This window comes from Microtus ochrogaster, chromosome 1 (assembly GCF_000317375.1).
Source record: "Microtus ochrogaster isolate Prairie Vole_2 chromosome 1, MicOch1.0, whole genome shotgun sequence".
Lineage (NCBI taxonomy): Eukaryota > Metazoa > Chordata > Mammalia > Rodentia > Cricetidae > Microtus > Microtus ochrogaster.
Window position 1 is genome coordinate 105475061 of NC_022009.1, and position 16205 is coordinate 105491265.

At 35.0% G+C, this 16205-nt stretch overlaps 1 protein-coding gene across 5 annotated transcripts in view; it reads right to left on the reverse strand.

Annotated features, from left to right (window-relative positions):
- Nbea (neurobeachin) overlaps positions 1-16205 on the reverse strand; it is a 494560-nt gene that overhangs the window by 319318 nt on the left and 159037 nt on the right. For all 5 annotated transcript variants that reach the window (XM_005344001.2, XM_026778835.1, XM_026778862.1 and 2 more), the window contains 3 exons: positions 14008-14115; positions 9284-9452; positions 7200-7295 (listed from right to left, as the gene is read on the reverse strand). In XM_005344001.2, the coding sequence (XP_005344058.1) occupies positions 7200-7295; positions 9284-9452; positions 14008-14115 (373 nt within the window). The remainder of the gene's footprint in view (positions 1-7199; positions 7296-9283; positions 9453-14007; positions 14116-16205) is intronic.

Sequence of the window (16205 nt, forward strand, 5' to 3'; positions counted from 1 at the left end):
GCTGGTTTTCACAATCTCCACCAACCACCACAGTTGCCTGACCTCTGCTTTCCAAAGCTACTACACAACCGGAGAAAAAAGAAAACAAATATGTAAGGTAACCTGTTACTCAGTTTCAGTTTCTTATTCTCCTTTCATGAGAAATTGAATTCCACAGATTTTTCTCACTGGATTGGTTTACATCTTTTATTGAAGTTTTTAGAACACTGAGGAGGTTGATTTTAGACGTTTCTGCCAGTGCATACACAGCCTCTTCTGGAGAAGCAGTGTTTTGCAGAGCCAAGGTCTACCTCTAAGTTATGTTTAAAACTAAACTTTTAATGTAATTTCAATTTCTACATCTTGAATAAATTATATAAAAAAACTTATTACAATGTTCATTTTCCCTTTCATTTTCCCTCGAAACATTTTTTAATGTATAGGAAACAAACATTAACAGTAATAATAAAATGTTGCACAAAATGGCATTATGCATTATACTAAATGTATTATTATACAATTATGCATAAATACATATAAAATGGCCAAAAACATTATAATATATATATATGCTATCAACTAGATTAATAGCAATTTGAATATTATGCAGTGCAGTCTTTGAAATTAAGACTTCTACTTTCACTCAAGATTTATTTACCACTTACTACCACTGTGTATTAGGAAGAATCATTTCTTTAGCCTGGTTCCATTTTCTACAATACAGATACAGAATCATAATACATTACAGTGGTTTTTAACATAAGAATACATAAGAGTGGGCTGGAGAGATGGCTCAGAGGTTAAGAGCACTGACTGCTCTTCCAGAGGTCCTGAGTTCAATTCCCAGCATCACATGGTGGCTCCCAGCCATCTATGGTGAGATCTGGTGCCCTCTTCTGGCAAGCATACAAGGAAGGAATGTTGTATACATAATAAATAAATCTTAAAAAAAAAAAAGAATACATAAGAGTATACAGCAGAATATATACAATTCCCACAGACTTCTGTGCTTGCTGCCGCCATCATCATCACTGTCATACAGCACCATGAAATACAGAGCCCCTGTGCCCTAGCACTCAGTTTCTACTCATCTATAATCTCAACCTTTCGCCCCTAGCTTGACCCCTTTTGCCTAAAAAAGCAATATCTCACTTCACCTTCCCTCACCACTCATTTTATTTTCATGCCTCAACAAGTACTTTGAGGTATTTCTTTCTGTTGGAGGTGAATCGGAAGTCAAAATAGGAAAGTAATGGAAATTTAATCAAACTGATCAAATTACAATTCTGTGTTCACAACTAACTAGTTTTCCATGTTACCTCAGACAAATTAGCAACCTTCTAAAATCTGCAGAGACTATAACTGAAAGATACTACTAGTCTCACATCTGTTACAAGGATCAGGAGACCTGCCAGGTCATCACTTGTATTGTCTCCACACCCGCATCTACCTCTAGTCCTCTATCAACTGGCTCTTTATCTCCTCAGTGCTTCTCACCTGGGTTATTTTCCTCTTTATCTCTACAACCCCACCATCATTCTCTTAAGCAATAACACCTCAAGTCAGAAGTGATAGATTTATAATTCAATATCCTGCATGCGCCTCTAATATGTTTTCCATTGTACCTACAATATTCTTTTTAAATCATCCTATATACAGGACACAGTATAATAACCCCAACTCTACAGTATCTAAATCCCATTCTTGTAACTTGGAAAGATTTGCTCTGACATGACCACATTAAGTTTAAGGGTCTTGAAAAGGAAGATTGCCTCAGGCTACTCAAGTGAGTCCTTTGAGCAGAAAATCTTTCCTAATTTTGTTCAGAGGGAAGTAAGAAAACAAAAGAATGTTTTGATGATAAATGGAGGAAAAAGGCTTTGACTCAAGGAACATGACTGCCTCTAAAAGATGGAAAGGGGAGGGAAACTGGACACTCCAGAAAACAAGGAAACAAAAACAGTCTTGCTGACGTACCAATTTTAGCCTAAAATAACTTTTGTTATACTTTTAACTAAAAGTTCTGTAAGAAAATAAATCCAGATTGATTTAAGTTCTTAAATAGTTGTTAACATTTTATAGCAAAAGTAGAAACCAATAAGGTATTATCCTTAGTTTTAAACCATTTCCTAAGTAGCTTTTTATAGGTACTACATGGTTCCTGTCTGTTGCTGAAGCAATTCTGAAAGCTTCTTTTCCCCTTGATTATTATATTAAACCAAGACAATACACAATTTTGCTGGACATTTGGCCCATCCCCCAGCCCACCTCCAATCATCATCTCCATTCTTTTTCCAAACTAACCAAATATGCCTAGCTCTCTGCATAAATAGCACTTCTGTGAGGCATACCCGATGCCCAAACCAAATTATGTTTCTTCTCTTAGGTTTTTCAAACTTAAAACTTTATTCCTTACTATATACCATGATTTGCAATAATACATTTTAGTATATGATTTCTAAAAGTGTTTACCTTATATCCTGGACCATTTTTCTTCAGTTAGACAGATACTTTCTGTTAATTTTACATATGCTTATAACACAGTAAGTAGGAAATTACTATCTTACTCAAAATAGATACAATGAAGGAAATTATGATGCTCATTGAATTATGAAGTTAACAGAAAGTATAAGAGAGAAGAAAATCGTTTTAACTAATTGAAAACAGTTACATTAAACAAGTTAAGAAATCATCATGAAAATAGACATGATTTCAACTTTACATATCTGAAATATACATTGTTTTCAGCATTAGTGCTCAGAGTTGCAGAAATGATACCAATACATTAGAATACCTACAAATAATGACACAATTATAAGATGGGCTCTTAATCTTTAAAACTTACTATGATAGTAAGACAAAATGAGTGATTTTATAATCTGAAAGAGTGAATTTTATTATGTAAATGTAACATTTTCATACAGCGTACTTACAATAAATAAAGACTAACAAAACCTTTGTATTTGAGCTAAGGGTATACCCATTTCCTTCAAGCAGTACTAAAGAGCGTTACTGCAGCAAGGTCAGGAAGACTTTCGTGCTATGAAAAGCACACGGATTTAGATACCCAGCCTTCCAAATTCAGAAGTTTGACAAGTTTACAATTTTGTTTTTAAATTATCTAAATTTACTTAATTATTAGTAAATGTTAAATTTTATTTATTTGTTATGTCTTACTTTTTCTTTTTAGAAATCTGTTTGCTTCTGTTCATTTTTTCACATTAAGTTATATGTTCTTTTAATTTATATTAAGAGGTTTTTATCTATGGAAGATAATAACCTTCTTTTGTGTGTGGAGGGCAGGTGGTGCATGCTTGCATGGGTACACATGTGTGAAGGGGTGCCCATGTATGTGCTGAAGCCAGAGGCAACCTCAGATGTCATTCGTCAGGAGCTTTCCACCTGTTTTTTTTTTTTTTGAGAGAGGGTCTCTTTGACCTAGGACATACTGATTTGGATGAGTTATTTGCATAATATGGTCCATGAACCTGCCTGCTTCTGCCTTTACAGTTCTAGGTTTACAAACCTGCCACCACACCCAACTTATTTTTAACATAGGCTCTGGAGACTGAACCGAGGCTGCCTGTTTGGCAACCATTTTACGACTGAGCTACTTCCCCAGGCTAATCATAGACGTATATAACACTATCAATTTACATTTACATAAAATTTTGCTAATATATTTTAGACATGATATTTAAGACTTTTTTAACTTTAAAAATATAAAACAAAATAAAACTTGAAGCCTGCGTATAAATAAGGACACGGAAAACATTTTCTACATTATATATATATATTTATTTATTTATTCATTTATTTATTTAATTTTTTATTGAGGAAAAAAAAGTTCCCGCCTCCTCCCAGCCTCCCATTTCCCTCCCGCCTTTCTTCCCCTCCCCCCACTCTTCTCCCCCTATCTCTCCAGTCCAAAGAGCAGTCAGGGTTCCCTGCCCTGTGGAAAGTCCAAGGTCCTCCCTCCCCCTTCCGTCCATGTCTAGGAAGGTGAACATCCAAACTGGCTAGGTTCCCACAAAGCCAGAACATGATATTTTTAAAAATGAGCAGAAACATGGGCAACAACAGAAGAGGCAGACAGAGTAGAAAATATCTTCTGAATAGCAATAAACAAACAAGCAAATAATCAAAGTAAGAGAGAATAAACAACCAATAGAAAGAGAAAAATTCAAAATAGACGCAACTAAAAGAACTCTATAACAATAACATAATAAAAACAAATAACTTCTAACATGGTCATAGAATATGAAAAGATATATTTAGAAATTAAAAGGATGAAAAGTTATTCATGACAAAATTCATATCATAATCAACTAGAAACAACAACTAAAACCACAATGAGCTATTACATAGCTAGATGGAACGGTATAATCAAGATGATGAAGCATGACATCACAAACACAGAGAAAGAAACTCCACACTGTTGCTGGCAATGTGAAGTAGTCTAGGCATTGTAGAAAATAGTAGCGAGGTACTTCTAAATAAAAATAGATAAAGTAGGACCACCAAAGTCACCAGCAATTATGTCTAGGTTTTATGTACAAAGCAATGGGAATCAGTAATTCAAAGAGATATACAGTGCTCTTCACAATGGTCAAGATGTGAAGGACACAGAGGACTGTGTGGATGGGGTACACAGACACGACGGAATATTGTTCAACCACAAACACCAGTAAAATCCATTACTTGTGACAAAGTAGACATAGTCAAGGGCACTGTCTAAAATGAGCTTATGAAAGCAGATGTGAATGGATGAATACCACATGTTCTCAATCCTACATGCAATTTAGAAAAAGACAATTCACTGGGTACTGAATGGAATTATTACCAGAGATAAGGAAGATGTTAGTCAAAGGGGACACAATTATAGAACTGTGTAGATATACTTTACAATATGATAACTACAATTAATAGTGAGATACTGCTGTCATAAAATTTATGAAAATGTGTTTTAAATATCCAATCAGTTCTAATGTTTATCACACAAATATGACCCACCTATCAAGTGAGTGAGAAGTAGGATGCAATCATTCTACACTGGATATAACTCTTAAAACAGCACACTCTACATCACATAATAAGAAATCAAACAAATCAGTCATGATCACCCTCTGGAATACACATTCTAATAAACCATAAGCAGAAGAAAGGAAGTAAGCAGACACTATGTTCAAGAGGACGGCAGTGAGGGAAGGGCTGCTGCAATTATATTTGTAACTTCCTTTTAGTACAGCACAGTCAAAGAAAATGGTTGAAACAAAGAACAGTATGGCAAAAGAAATACAATTTTTTAAAAAAGATTTATGTATCCATTGTTTTATGAGTGTATCTTTCTGAGTAAAATATATGATTCAACATATGTATGTAAGCACTTGCAGAGCAGAAAAAAGTATCAGAGACATCTGCTTCTGTCTCCCAAGTGCTAGGTTTAAAGGTGTGCACCCACAGGCCAAACTACATTCTAACGTTCAGGTTGTTCTTTGATCCTAGCAACATGTGAAAATAGTGCCATTCTCTACTTGGAAACACACGGTTTATGAAAATGTTTTAGAACTTCACCAAAAAGCCAGTCCTCTTCATCTCCAAAAAGTAAAACCACACTGGTTTCCTATTCTGCAGAAAAACTAAGTGTTTACTTGCAGGTTCTGTTGTCACCAACAGGAATTTTCACTTGAATAACCAGGGATTATTGCATACAACAGTAGTTAAGATCATTTTTGATCTTGTCAGTAATAAAGACTGGTAGTTTACAACATTAACCTAAAAGTAATTATTTTTTATTATCATTACAAAGTATTCCAGATAAGCTAAATTTGCAGATGTGAAAATTTCTCAAAGAGCACAGACATTCCAAAGCACACTCTGTAAATCTTGACAATTATTCTACATGATTTTCAGTCACTCGGGAATATATTTCTTCACAAGACAAACCACATACAATGTTTATGTTATTAATTTTCACAAAGAAATTTTCATTTCTCATAGTGTTAAAAAGCCCATTACCCCCAACCCTCAAAAATATAAGAACTCATCCAGGTGTGATAAAAATACTTTGTTAGCACTGCTTGTTCTAAAGTTATCTGAGGACCTTATTAGTTAGGTATGGGATATTTCCAACTATGGTTTTATCTGGGGCTCAGTGTCCTCAAAGTCAGTCCAACCGTCAGCAGAAATCACTGCCTCCTCAGGTCAGGGTTCAATTTCCCATTTCTCTTCTGGAGTTTAGCTGAGCAGTGCTCTTAGCTCCTAAGTTGCTGTCAGGGGCTTGCTCACAATTCACAGTGTGTCTCTGAATTCCTCTTTTGCAACCTGGATTACCACTCTTACCTATTAATGTGACTAACAGTGGAACTAATTACAGGAGGAAAACCCAGCATGTTCAACACACCATGAGTTGTACAAGGTGGGCACACAAGGAAAATCTTGGGACCACTAGAGGGAGAGCTCTGCCTGACAAAACTTGTTCTGCAGCAACAAATGTTTTGTTAATAAGACCCAGAAACATCATCACTTTGGCTGCTGTATTTTTCATCTGTAACATTTTTTCATTATTTTTCTTTATGTGGGCTCATTCTCTCCTCACTGTGTTCACGTTTCCATTACTTGAAGCAAGCCTTAAATACACTCATAATTACTGTGTTTTAATGTCTTCATTTGTACCATTTATTGTTGCTTACAAATCTATTTCTGTTCAATGATTTTTTCTGCTTATGCTTGCATTTTCCAGTATCTTAACATGCTTATTAATGGATTATTGGATATTTAACATTTAATTTCATGCACTTTTTTATGCAAGACATTTTTGCATTCCTTTAAAGAGTATTAAGACTATGTTCTAACTAGATGTCAAATAATTCATAGGCCAGTTTGTCCAGAGTTACTTTCAATCTTTTCTTTTTCCTAGTTAATCTGCAGGTTGCTACAGTTTAGCCTAACTTAAATACACTACTGTGGTATGGCTGTTAACACCTAGTGTACATCAGCATAGTGAATATTAATATAATACATCAAGTACTCTTCATTTGAAGATGTAACCAAAAATATAATGGAATGCAGGAACAAAAGCTATACCTGGTTCTCAGTAGCGACATTATAGAAATAAAACACACCTTCTTTATATATTTATATTATACCATGAATATTTATTTTAAAACAACTCATGAAACAAAACTACCAAATGAGCAGTGAGCCAATGTCAGTATTACCTTTGTAAAATGAGTGGGGAAAACTCTGCTCAGGCATTAGCTTGGCAAGGAGTCCATGATTCAAACTTGGATGAGGGATAGATGGTATGACCACAACTGTGGAGAAAATCATGGAGCCATATTTGAGGAGGAAAATGACAGTAATATAGTCCACACCAAAGACTCATGACATTTCTATATTACTGTAATAGGCACACAATCCTAAAAAACACATCTCTGAACGCGGGAAAAGGAACTTTAAGAGAAAGGAAGTAGGTGATATACTCACCGAGTAGAGTACGATTAGCAACATACATAAAACATACACACAGACCAGAAAACTAGACTTAGAAGATTCACTATAATAGTGCTCATTTTATACATATAGGACACATACAGTATAGTCTTCATGCTTTAATAGGACATCAGTTTGAATGGTAAACTGATGTTTAATTTGCATAATAAAATTAAAGTAATAGTGTAATAATGAAATGGTATGACCTGCAACAAGAAAATCCTGGCTAAAATGTGATCCTTTATCTCTACAACAGCAAGAAAAAGCAAATGAGGTTATTTCCCTTAACGAGATACAGTGGTTTGACCATAAGTATCTCCTCACTTTTATTACATCCATTTAAAAAGCAAATGTGTTGATTTAGTAAAGAATCCCATGTATAAATTAATCCAGTAGCATATCTACAGTATGCTACATTTTAGACTAATTTAACTACACTATTGTGGTATGACTTAATATTTAGTGCATGCCAGAACAATGAATATTAACATAGTATATTAATCACCTGCAATTTGAAGATGTTAATCCAAGAAATATAACGGAATGGAAGAGCAAAAGCTATATATGGTTCACAAGAAACAGCCATTGAGTTATCAAGATTACAGTACAAACAACAGGAAAATATCTTGATGTAAACACTTGGTAGGAAATGCAAATGTTTAGTTGCCACAAAACATATTTATAGTTCTCAAGTACAGTAGGCAAAATCAATTACTGGATCATGGTCTAAGAATGGATTTATGTGAGGAGAATTCTGAGTGTTTTTGAGAACAGTCCTAGAAAACAAGAGTCTTTTCCCCTCAGTTTCTTCAAAACACAGACTTGTTCTTGGAATGTGTTTTCGAGCTCCTCCCAAGTATAGCAGAGAGGAGTGCATTTACTTCTGATTACTCATCATTGCTTGCTGCTGTTATTCAATCAAATGTTTAAACTGTCTTTTATATGCCCCGATGGGAAAACATGATTTTGCCACGTTCAGCTTATCCTTGTGATTGTGCACAGCTTGAACTCACGAGAACTTTACTCATGTGATCTTCTCTTAACCCTTAGAGTATAAATTGGCTATTGTATGAGACTTTATTCTGCCTCATTCATCAGTGGCTCCATTTTCCCAGACACCACTGCCTTTAGAGCAGTGGCAGCCAATAGTGCAACAGCTCCTGCAAGGTAAGTGTCCTGCAAATGAGACCAGTATAACCCAAGGTGGCTCACTGTTGTCTCTGATGTTACTTCTCCATAACTCTTTTAGTTACAACTACTTTGTATAAACTTTTTCCAACTTGTACAAAATTCAAAATCTTTGTTTGCTATTACATAATTAATGTAATATTTAGATGTTGGATTAAGTGTTCACTTAGTAGCAAAAAGAGGAGGGGAGAGAGCAAAGAAGGGAGGGAGGGAATTTTTTAATTATGTAAAGATTGGTATTTTACCTTATTGTTACCTTGAGATTCTATATGAGGACCTCCTATTTTTATGCTTATAAAAGTTTCACAATAAATGTGTTGAAAAGCATGAGTCCATTGCATGGTAAATAATAGCATAACCAAATGATTTGTATTCACAAATGGGAAATAGTAACCACAAAGTTGCACTGACACATGAGAATGATAGCAAATATATACAGACATATCCAGTATATTTGTATCGATCTACAAATACTGAATCAGCATCTCCACCAATTCTGTAAGTGTCTGAAGTGTCTATGAGTAAGTACAATTCAAACATGCATGCAGAAGTGTTAGTGAGAGAGCAGGAAAGAGATTAATACTAGTGAAATGACAAGTAATAGAAACTAAATACTAAGTACCTGTACTTGTTGGCGAATTTATTTCTTGTCTGATGTTTCTACCTGGTTGGCTTCCAGTTCTCGCGGTCTCTCTCTGGGGCTCTAATATGTCCCGATACTTAGACACCATCAGAACAGAGATGAAGTAAACAACGGCCAGAGCTAAGAACTGTGCTTGCTTGCTATCATCCTGTGTAAAATGAAAAGGTAGTTTGACACTCAATAATTTTTAGATATAAATCCACACACTATAAGAAACTATTTTTGTTATTAGACTTTAAGCTTTGATTTAACAGGTGCTGGGAAGAAAGGTAGAGGAATAGCCCAGTAGTTAAAACACTTGCTCCTTTTACAGAGGACAAGAGCCAGTGCCAACTACCCACTTCTGGTGGGTCAAAATGATCTAAAACTCCATCTTCTGATCATCTGACATGCTCTCTGGCTTCTTTTGGCCAACACGGACACATTTATATCACCAATAAAAATAAAATGACCCTTCGGAGCCAGTCAAAATGGTTTAGTGGGTAAAGACACCTGCATTTGGTCCTAGGCATCCAGATGGTAACAGAAGACATTGTCCTCTGACCTTTGCCCATGCACTATGGCAAGGGAGCATGTGTGAAGATGTTGTGTGTAACACACACACAAATATAAATTGAAAGAAAATTAATAGTTGATAACTGAATTGCTTACTAAGTACCATGTTAAAGATACACACAAGGGGCTGGAGAAATAGGTGAGTAGTTAGGAGCACTAGCTGCTCTTCCAGAGGTCCTGAGTTCAATTCTCAGCAACCACATGGTGGCTCACAAGCATCTGTAATGAGATCAGGCGCCCTCTTCTGGCCTGCAGGCACACATGCAGACAGAACACTATATGTAATAAATAGCTCTCTCAAAAATAAAAAAAGATACATACAAAATGCCTAAAATGCTTCATCTGAGTTATATGTTAAAAGAATTTTAAAAGGTAACATAATAAGATTTTGTTCAATGTGCTACAAAACATCACCCTTTCTCTTACCATTTTAATCTATGAATTTCTTATAAAACATTCAGATAAAAAAATTATGTCCTGAATTTTTAAAAAAAAACAAGGATTTAAGCATTATAAATATGATAGGTTAATAGAAAAAACTGACATCTATAAAATATTCTACTACCTGAGCAAGAAGATATGTGGATTGAAGATGGCAGAGATAATATAAACAATGGCAATCATAAAATAAGAATTTCATGCAATCCCATTGTAAAACAGAATGTTACATGGTAATATGTGTGATGAATAATTAAAGTTCTGATTGCATTAACAGGTAAAAAGATGTAACAATCCAAGTTTTCTGGAAGGGAAAATGAATTCTCAAATACTACATATATTTGAGGTGCTCATTTCCATATCTAATGATGAAATGGTGTTCTGCCAAGTACAGTAAAGCAAGAAAATGTCTGAAAATATAGGATAATAGTTTGGAGAGGCACTGATATCTGGTAGGAAAGAAAACATTGTAGCAGGCTTGTTTCCCAAAAATACACTGAGCTGCCTATAGCCAAAAGCTGAGATAAGCATCTCTTGGGAAAAATAACATGAAGGCTAAACTAGAAGATTTCTCAATACTCCTTGTTAGACCACATCTTGTAAACCTTTCATCAGCTAGTATGACTGGTGTTTCCAAACCAAAACACTGGTCAGGACAGAAATAAAAAAAAAAAAAAACGAAAATTCATTCGATTCTAGTTAATTAATGAATAGTTTCTATATTTACTATGTCATTTAAGCAAAATTCTAATATGATTCAGAATTTATGTACATTTGTCAGAAAAAAACGACATCTATTTACTGGTGACTTGTTATGTTGAAAGAGATTTAGCTTAGTAACAAAGAAAATAAAAATGATAGAATTTATTCTGAAGTATGGTAAATTTAATCTTCTACATGCTATAAATGACAAAAGCTTTACAGAGATACACATTTTATGAAGTATTTTAAATGCATACTGCTATTATTTCCATGCAGAAGGACTAATACAAACAGAAGGGACGGACACACACACACACACACACACACACACACACACACAAAACCCCAAACACTAAACAGTTATTACAAATAAAGCACAATTCAACTAACAAAAGACTCCAGCCAAGCATAAAGTCACACACAGCCCAAGCTGTAATAATAGACCCTATTTCCGACAATGCTTCTGTTCTACCACAGGAAATTCTGCTCCACGCAACTGGAGAACATTTAATAAATAAATGCAGAATAAATGAAAACAAGCTATGGTAGAAGCACCACTATGAACTGCAGTGGTAGTCAAATTAAAACATTTTCTTCCTAACTGGCATGTAAAGAGCTGTCTTTGCATCTAAATGTAGGACTGCAAGCAAGCACCTCTACAAGCTGCTGAGTCATCTAACTGACCAGATTGTTTTTAAGCAATGTTTTCATTTTACATAGCAAATTCTTCTCCTTCTATACAGGTAATATATACTTTCTTTCACTGCCCCACACACCCTCAGAACTCCTTAGGAACACAATAATCACAATCTCTAAATTTAAATCTGAATATACACATATTTAGTCTATAATACTAAAAACGACTTTATGAAAAGCAAAACAGCTGGGTAATTCTGGGGAAAGCACAAAAGCTCCTGCCTTGAAATTGCTGCTAAATACTCAATTATTTGTCCTCTGAAAGCACACACATACATAGTCTCTCTCTCTCTCTCTCTCTCTCTCTCTCTCTCTCTCTCTCTCTCTCTCTCTCGCACACGTGCACACACACACACACACACACAGAAAGGTAATGCGCATATATAGATTTCCTAAAACCTAATCTGAGGTCTTATATATTTCAGAAACTAAAGAAACAAAATGTGACTGTTGTTTTATAAAAACTTTGAAAGTAAAGTAAAATTCTTAGCATTTACAAATACAATCAACTAACATACTAACAACTGCAAAAACACTTCCGATGCATTTACAATCAAGAAGTACAGAGATTGAAAAGGACACTCTGACTCTGCACATGTGTATTGTCAATCACATGCAGACCTGCCTGATCCTTATTGCTCAAGCATACTGTTGTATAACTTCAAGTATAGTTGCTAGTGTATTGGAAAGAGTTTTTTCTTTTCCCTAATGTATTAGTGAAGAACTACACAAAAGGTTGTCCAATTTATCCTTATATAGTAATGATTACATAAAAGAGCCTGATTCCTCCACTCTTCCAGTGCTAAGCATTATCATTTAAGTTGTTAGTTCATTTAATACTGAAAATATTTCATCTTAATTTTCATTCTGTTGTCTACTGATGATACTTTAATCACACTATTGAATTACATTATATATTTTGCATTTATTGCTTACATGTGTTATGTTTTCCTATTTATCTTTTGGGCTGTTCATTTTCCAAATGATTGATAAGAATCAACATTTTTCTATCATATATCCACAGCATGAAACATCATGCCACATGGCTTAGTCTCAATGACATTGTAAACAACAAAGCACTCTATTTAACTGATTATTATATACATTTCAAACATAGACTTCTTTAAATATTCCTTGAATCATTAACCATAATTAAAACAACAGGATCTAATCTGGCTGGCTAATAATGCCTGTATTTAAAACTGGTATTATTGCTTAATCTGCTGTGAAACACTGTATTTCTACATGAAATTCATGAAAAAGTCAATCTTATTTTTAGTTGCCTTGAGTAAGCAGTCATGGAGCAGAGAGTTCATTAACCCTTCCTTACATTATTTTTCTTTGAATGTTATTAAGCCTTCTCTAATTCAGATTCCCGCAGATGCCATCATTTGTGAAAGTAGGGGCCAGTGAGAGGGTTCAATGGTAAAAGCTTTTACTGCTTAGCCTGGAAATCTGGGTATAATCCTTGAAACTCCTCAAAAAGGGAGAAGAATGGGCTCCACAAAGTTGTCCTAGAACCTCCACATATACTCTGTGATATTGATAAGTCCCTTCAAATGCATCATGAGCACATATATTTACAATAATAAATAATTTTCAAATAAAAGAAAATATCTTCCCATTCCCCAAGGCAACTTACATTAATGCCTGATACAGTAACTTTTTATGTCTACTTAAAGGAACATTGAGAATAATGAAATATTCATTATATGGAAATGGAGTAAAAAATATAAAGGCAGGACCAGATGATCTAGGAGAAAGTCAAACATAAGGCCATCTCTAATCTTGGAATATAAAATAAATCTCAAAATTTCTTATCATTTGTGTAAGCAATAGTATATACGTGTGTGTCTGCTTACCTTTGAGTGCGCATGTGAAGACATTGAGTGTCTTCTTTCATTCTGTAGTTTTTGAGGCAGAGGTTCTCACTGAATCTGAGAAACCTCACCTGCAATAGTGTTACAGAAGTGCAGCACCATGCCTAGATTCTATATAGGCCCAGAGGATCTGAATTCAGGTCCTCATGTTTCTGCAGCAGGAACTTTACATAGCAGTGAGCTATTTTCCCAGCTCGGTATGCATCCATACCATTTTTCAAAAGTAACCTATCAATAAGCTTTTGGAAAAAATAAGGTCCAACTATTTTACTATCAGAAAAATGCAATATATCCAGACAACAAGACAGTTGGTAGCAATAGCAACTCTTTACAAATTTTACACTGATTAACAACAAATGACCATGCAAGTTGGTTGTTATGGTTTGCTTTTTGTTTGTTTTTGCAAGGAAGTCAAGCAGATTTAAAACTTACCACATCTCGAAATACGACAGCACGAAGGCGATTGATATCAACATCCTGAAGAAGTCTATCGGGATCCTTGATAGGAGAAAGATTACCTGGAACATTTTCTAAGGGAGTCTTGAAAACAAAAGAAAAATATTGATAAATACCATATTCTGGAAAATTATTGATAAGCATCATTTATAGTATTTTCTATATTAGGCTGATCTTCCCACACCATTTCCTGCCTCCTCACAGAGCTAGAAATTAGTGATGGCAAAACTGGGAGGAGGTGTATTTTCTGTTCTCTGCTCATCATGCTCTCTCTTCTCAGTGTTCTTATTTGCTATCAACACAGGTGCCTCTACGGTCTCATAAGTGTAGGTAAGGCTGTGTAGGAAAAAAATGGTCTTGCCTTTTAGAAAAACTGAGTGCAAGTCTTTGGGTTAATGCTTGTTACTAAAATTCCCAGTTAATAATGCCTTTAATTCTGATGATTTATTCATCATGCATATACATGTATGAGATTAAGATATTGTTATGAAACATTATGCAATTACACATAAAATTACATATGATCAATTTTAAAAGGTAAGCTCTAAAACTAACTTAGTCATAGCTAACTATAGTAGATAGACATTAAAGAATATATCATTGAAAGGTTTTCTAGTTGAAGAAACAAAAGTCTAGGGATTTTAGATAATATATTCATAACATAAATTAGAAAGCGTACCAAGTTACTTTGGCTAACTAGTGCTTTTTCAATTACTCAATGTACTAGGAATGCTTTGGAATAGATCTGACACTGTATGTATATAAAATGCAAATGTGTGCTTTGCACAAAATAGGGATGTGCTTGCTGACCAACTACTACTTCCCTACAGCCACCGCTGTTGTGTTTCACCCCTAAAGGAGACTGTAAAGCTCCTGTGGAACATGGTATGGGAAAAGGTTTCCACTAAAATCATCAAGTTTATCCATTCTATGTGAAATTGCAACTACTCTAAAATTCACCTAGATTATCTAAATGATAACCTAATGCTTTTAGCATGGGATAAGTATAAAAAGTTACATATAATTTATAGCACAGATCAATTTACAGCACATGTAAAGAAATTAAACATATTTTAATATATGTACCATTTTACATTTTATAAAGAGTCCCTTAATCTCAGTTGACCTTGGAAAGGGTATGAGAGAACAAGTTTAAATTGCTGCTCCATGTTTACACAATATGAAAATGAGGTTCTATGGAGATAGAGCATACGTTCAAGTGTGTCCACATTTGTTCTAGAAAGTCATTCTACTAGGTCAGAAATCATCTATGGTGTACTGCCTAAATAGCTGTGTATGAAATGCATGCATAAAACTTATTTTTATTCTCTGTACTGATGTACTTTGCCAACAAGTCAAATATTTTTCTAATAGTCCAGTATCACCACTTACCTACTTTTCATTGCCAGAGACACACTCACTAACACAACCAAACAACACAAATTTCTGTCTCATTGGGTATGCTGTCTATATAAAACAAGAACCACAATTTAGTTTGAGGATTCTAAAGACTTCCTGTTAACCACTGATGTTTATTTGGTAAGAAAAGTACAGGTTCCCTGGTTGTTGATTCAGACTCTGTGAGTACCTAAGAGCCAGATTATTTGTTTTCTGGGTTTTCTTGCGATGTTCTTGACCCATCTAGCTCCCACAATCCGTCTTCCCTCTCTTCAGCAGGATTCCTTGAGCTTGGCCTAATGTTTGGCTATGGGTTTCTGCTTCTGTTTCCTTCAGTTACTGAATGAAGGCTCTCTGATGACAACTGGGGTAGTTATCCATCTGCGACAGACATAAGCCTCTACGTATTTGTGAAAGTTGTGTAGCTTGGTCTATTTGTGGGATTCCTAGCAGGAGCAGTCCCCATGCTTTGGCTGGTTATTTAGAACTATTCTTCATACTAAATGGCCTTGATTAACCTTAATACAAAAGGAGGTACTTAATCTTACTGCAACTTCATATGCCATGCTTTGTTGATACCCACGGGAGTCTTGTCCATTTCTGAACAGAAACAGAGGAGGGGATTGGGGCAGCAGAACAGAATGGGAGGAGAGGAGGGAGGGGAAACTGTGGTTGAGATGTAAGATAATTAATTAAATTTTAAAAAATATAGAAAGAAAGGAAGGAAGGAAGGAAGGAAGGAAGGAAGGAAGGAAGGAAGGAAGGAAGGAAGGAAG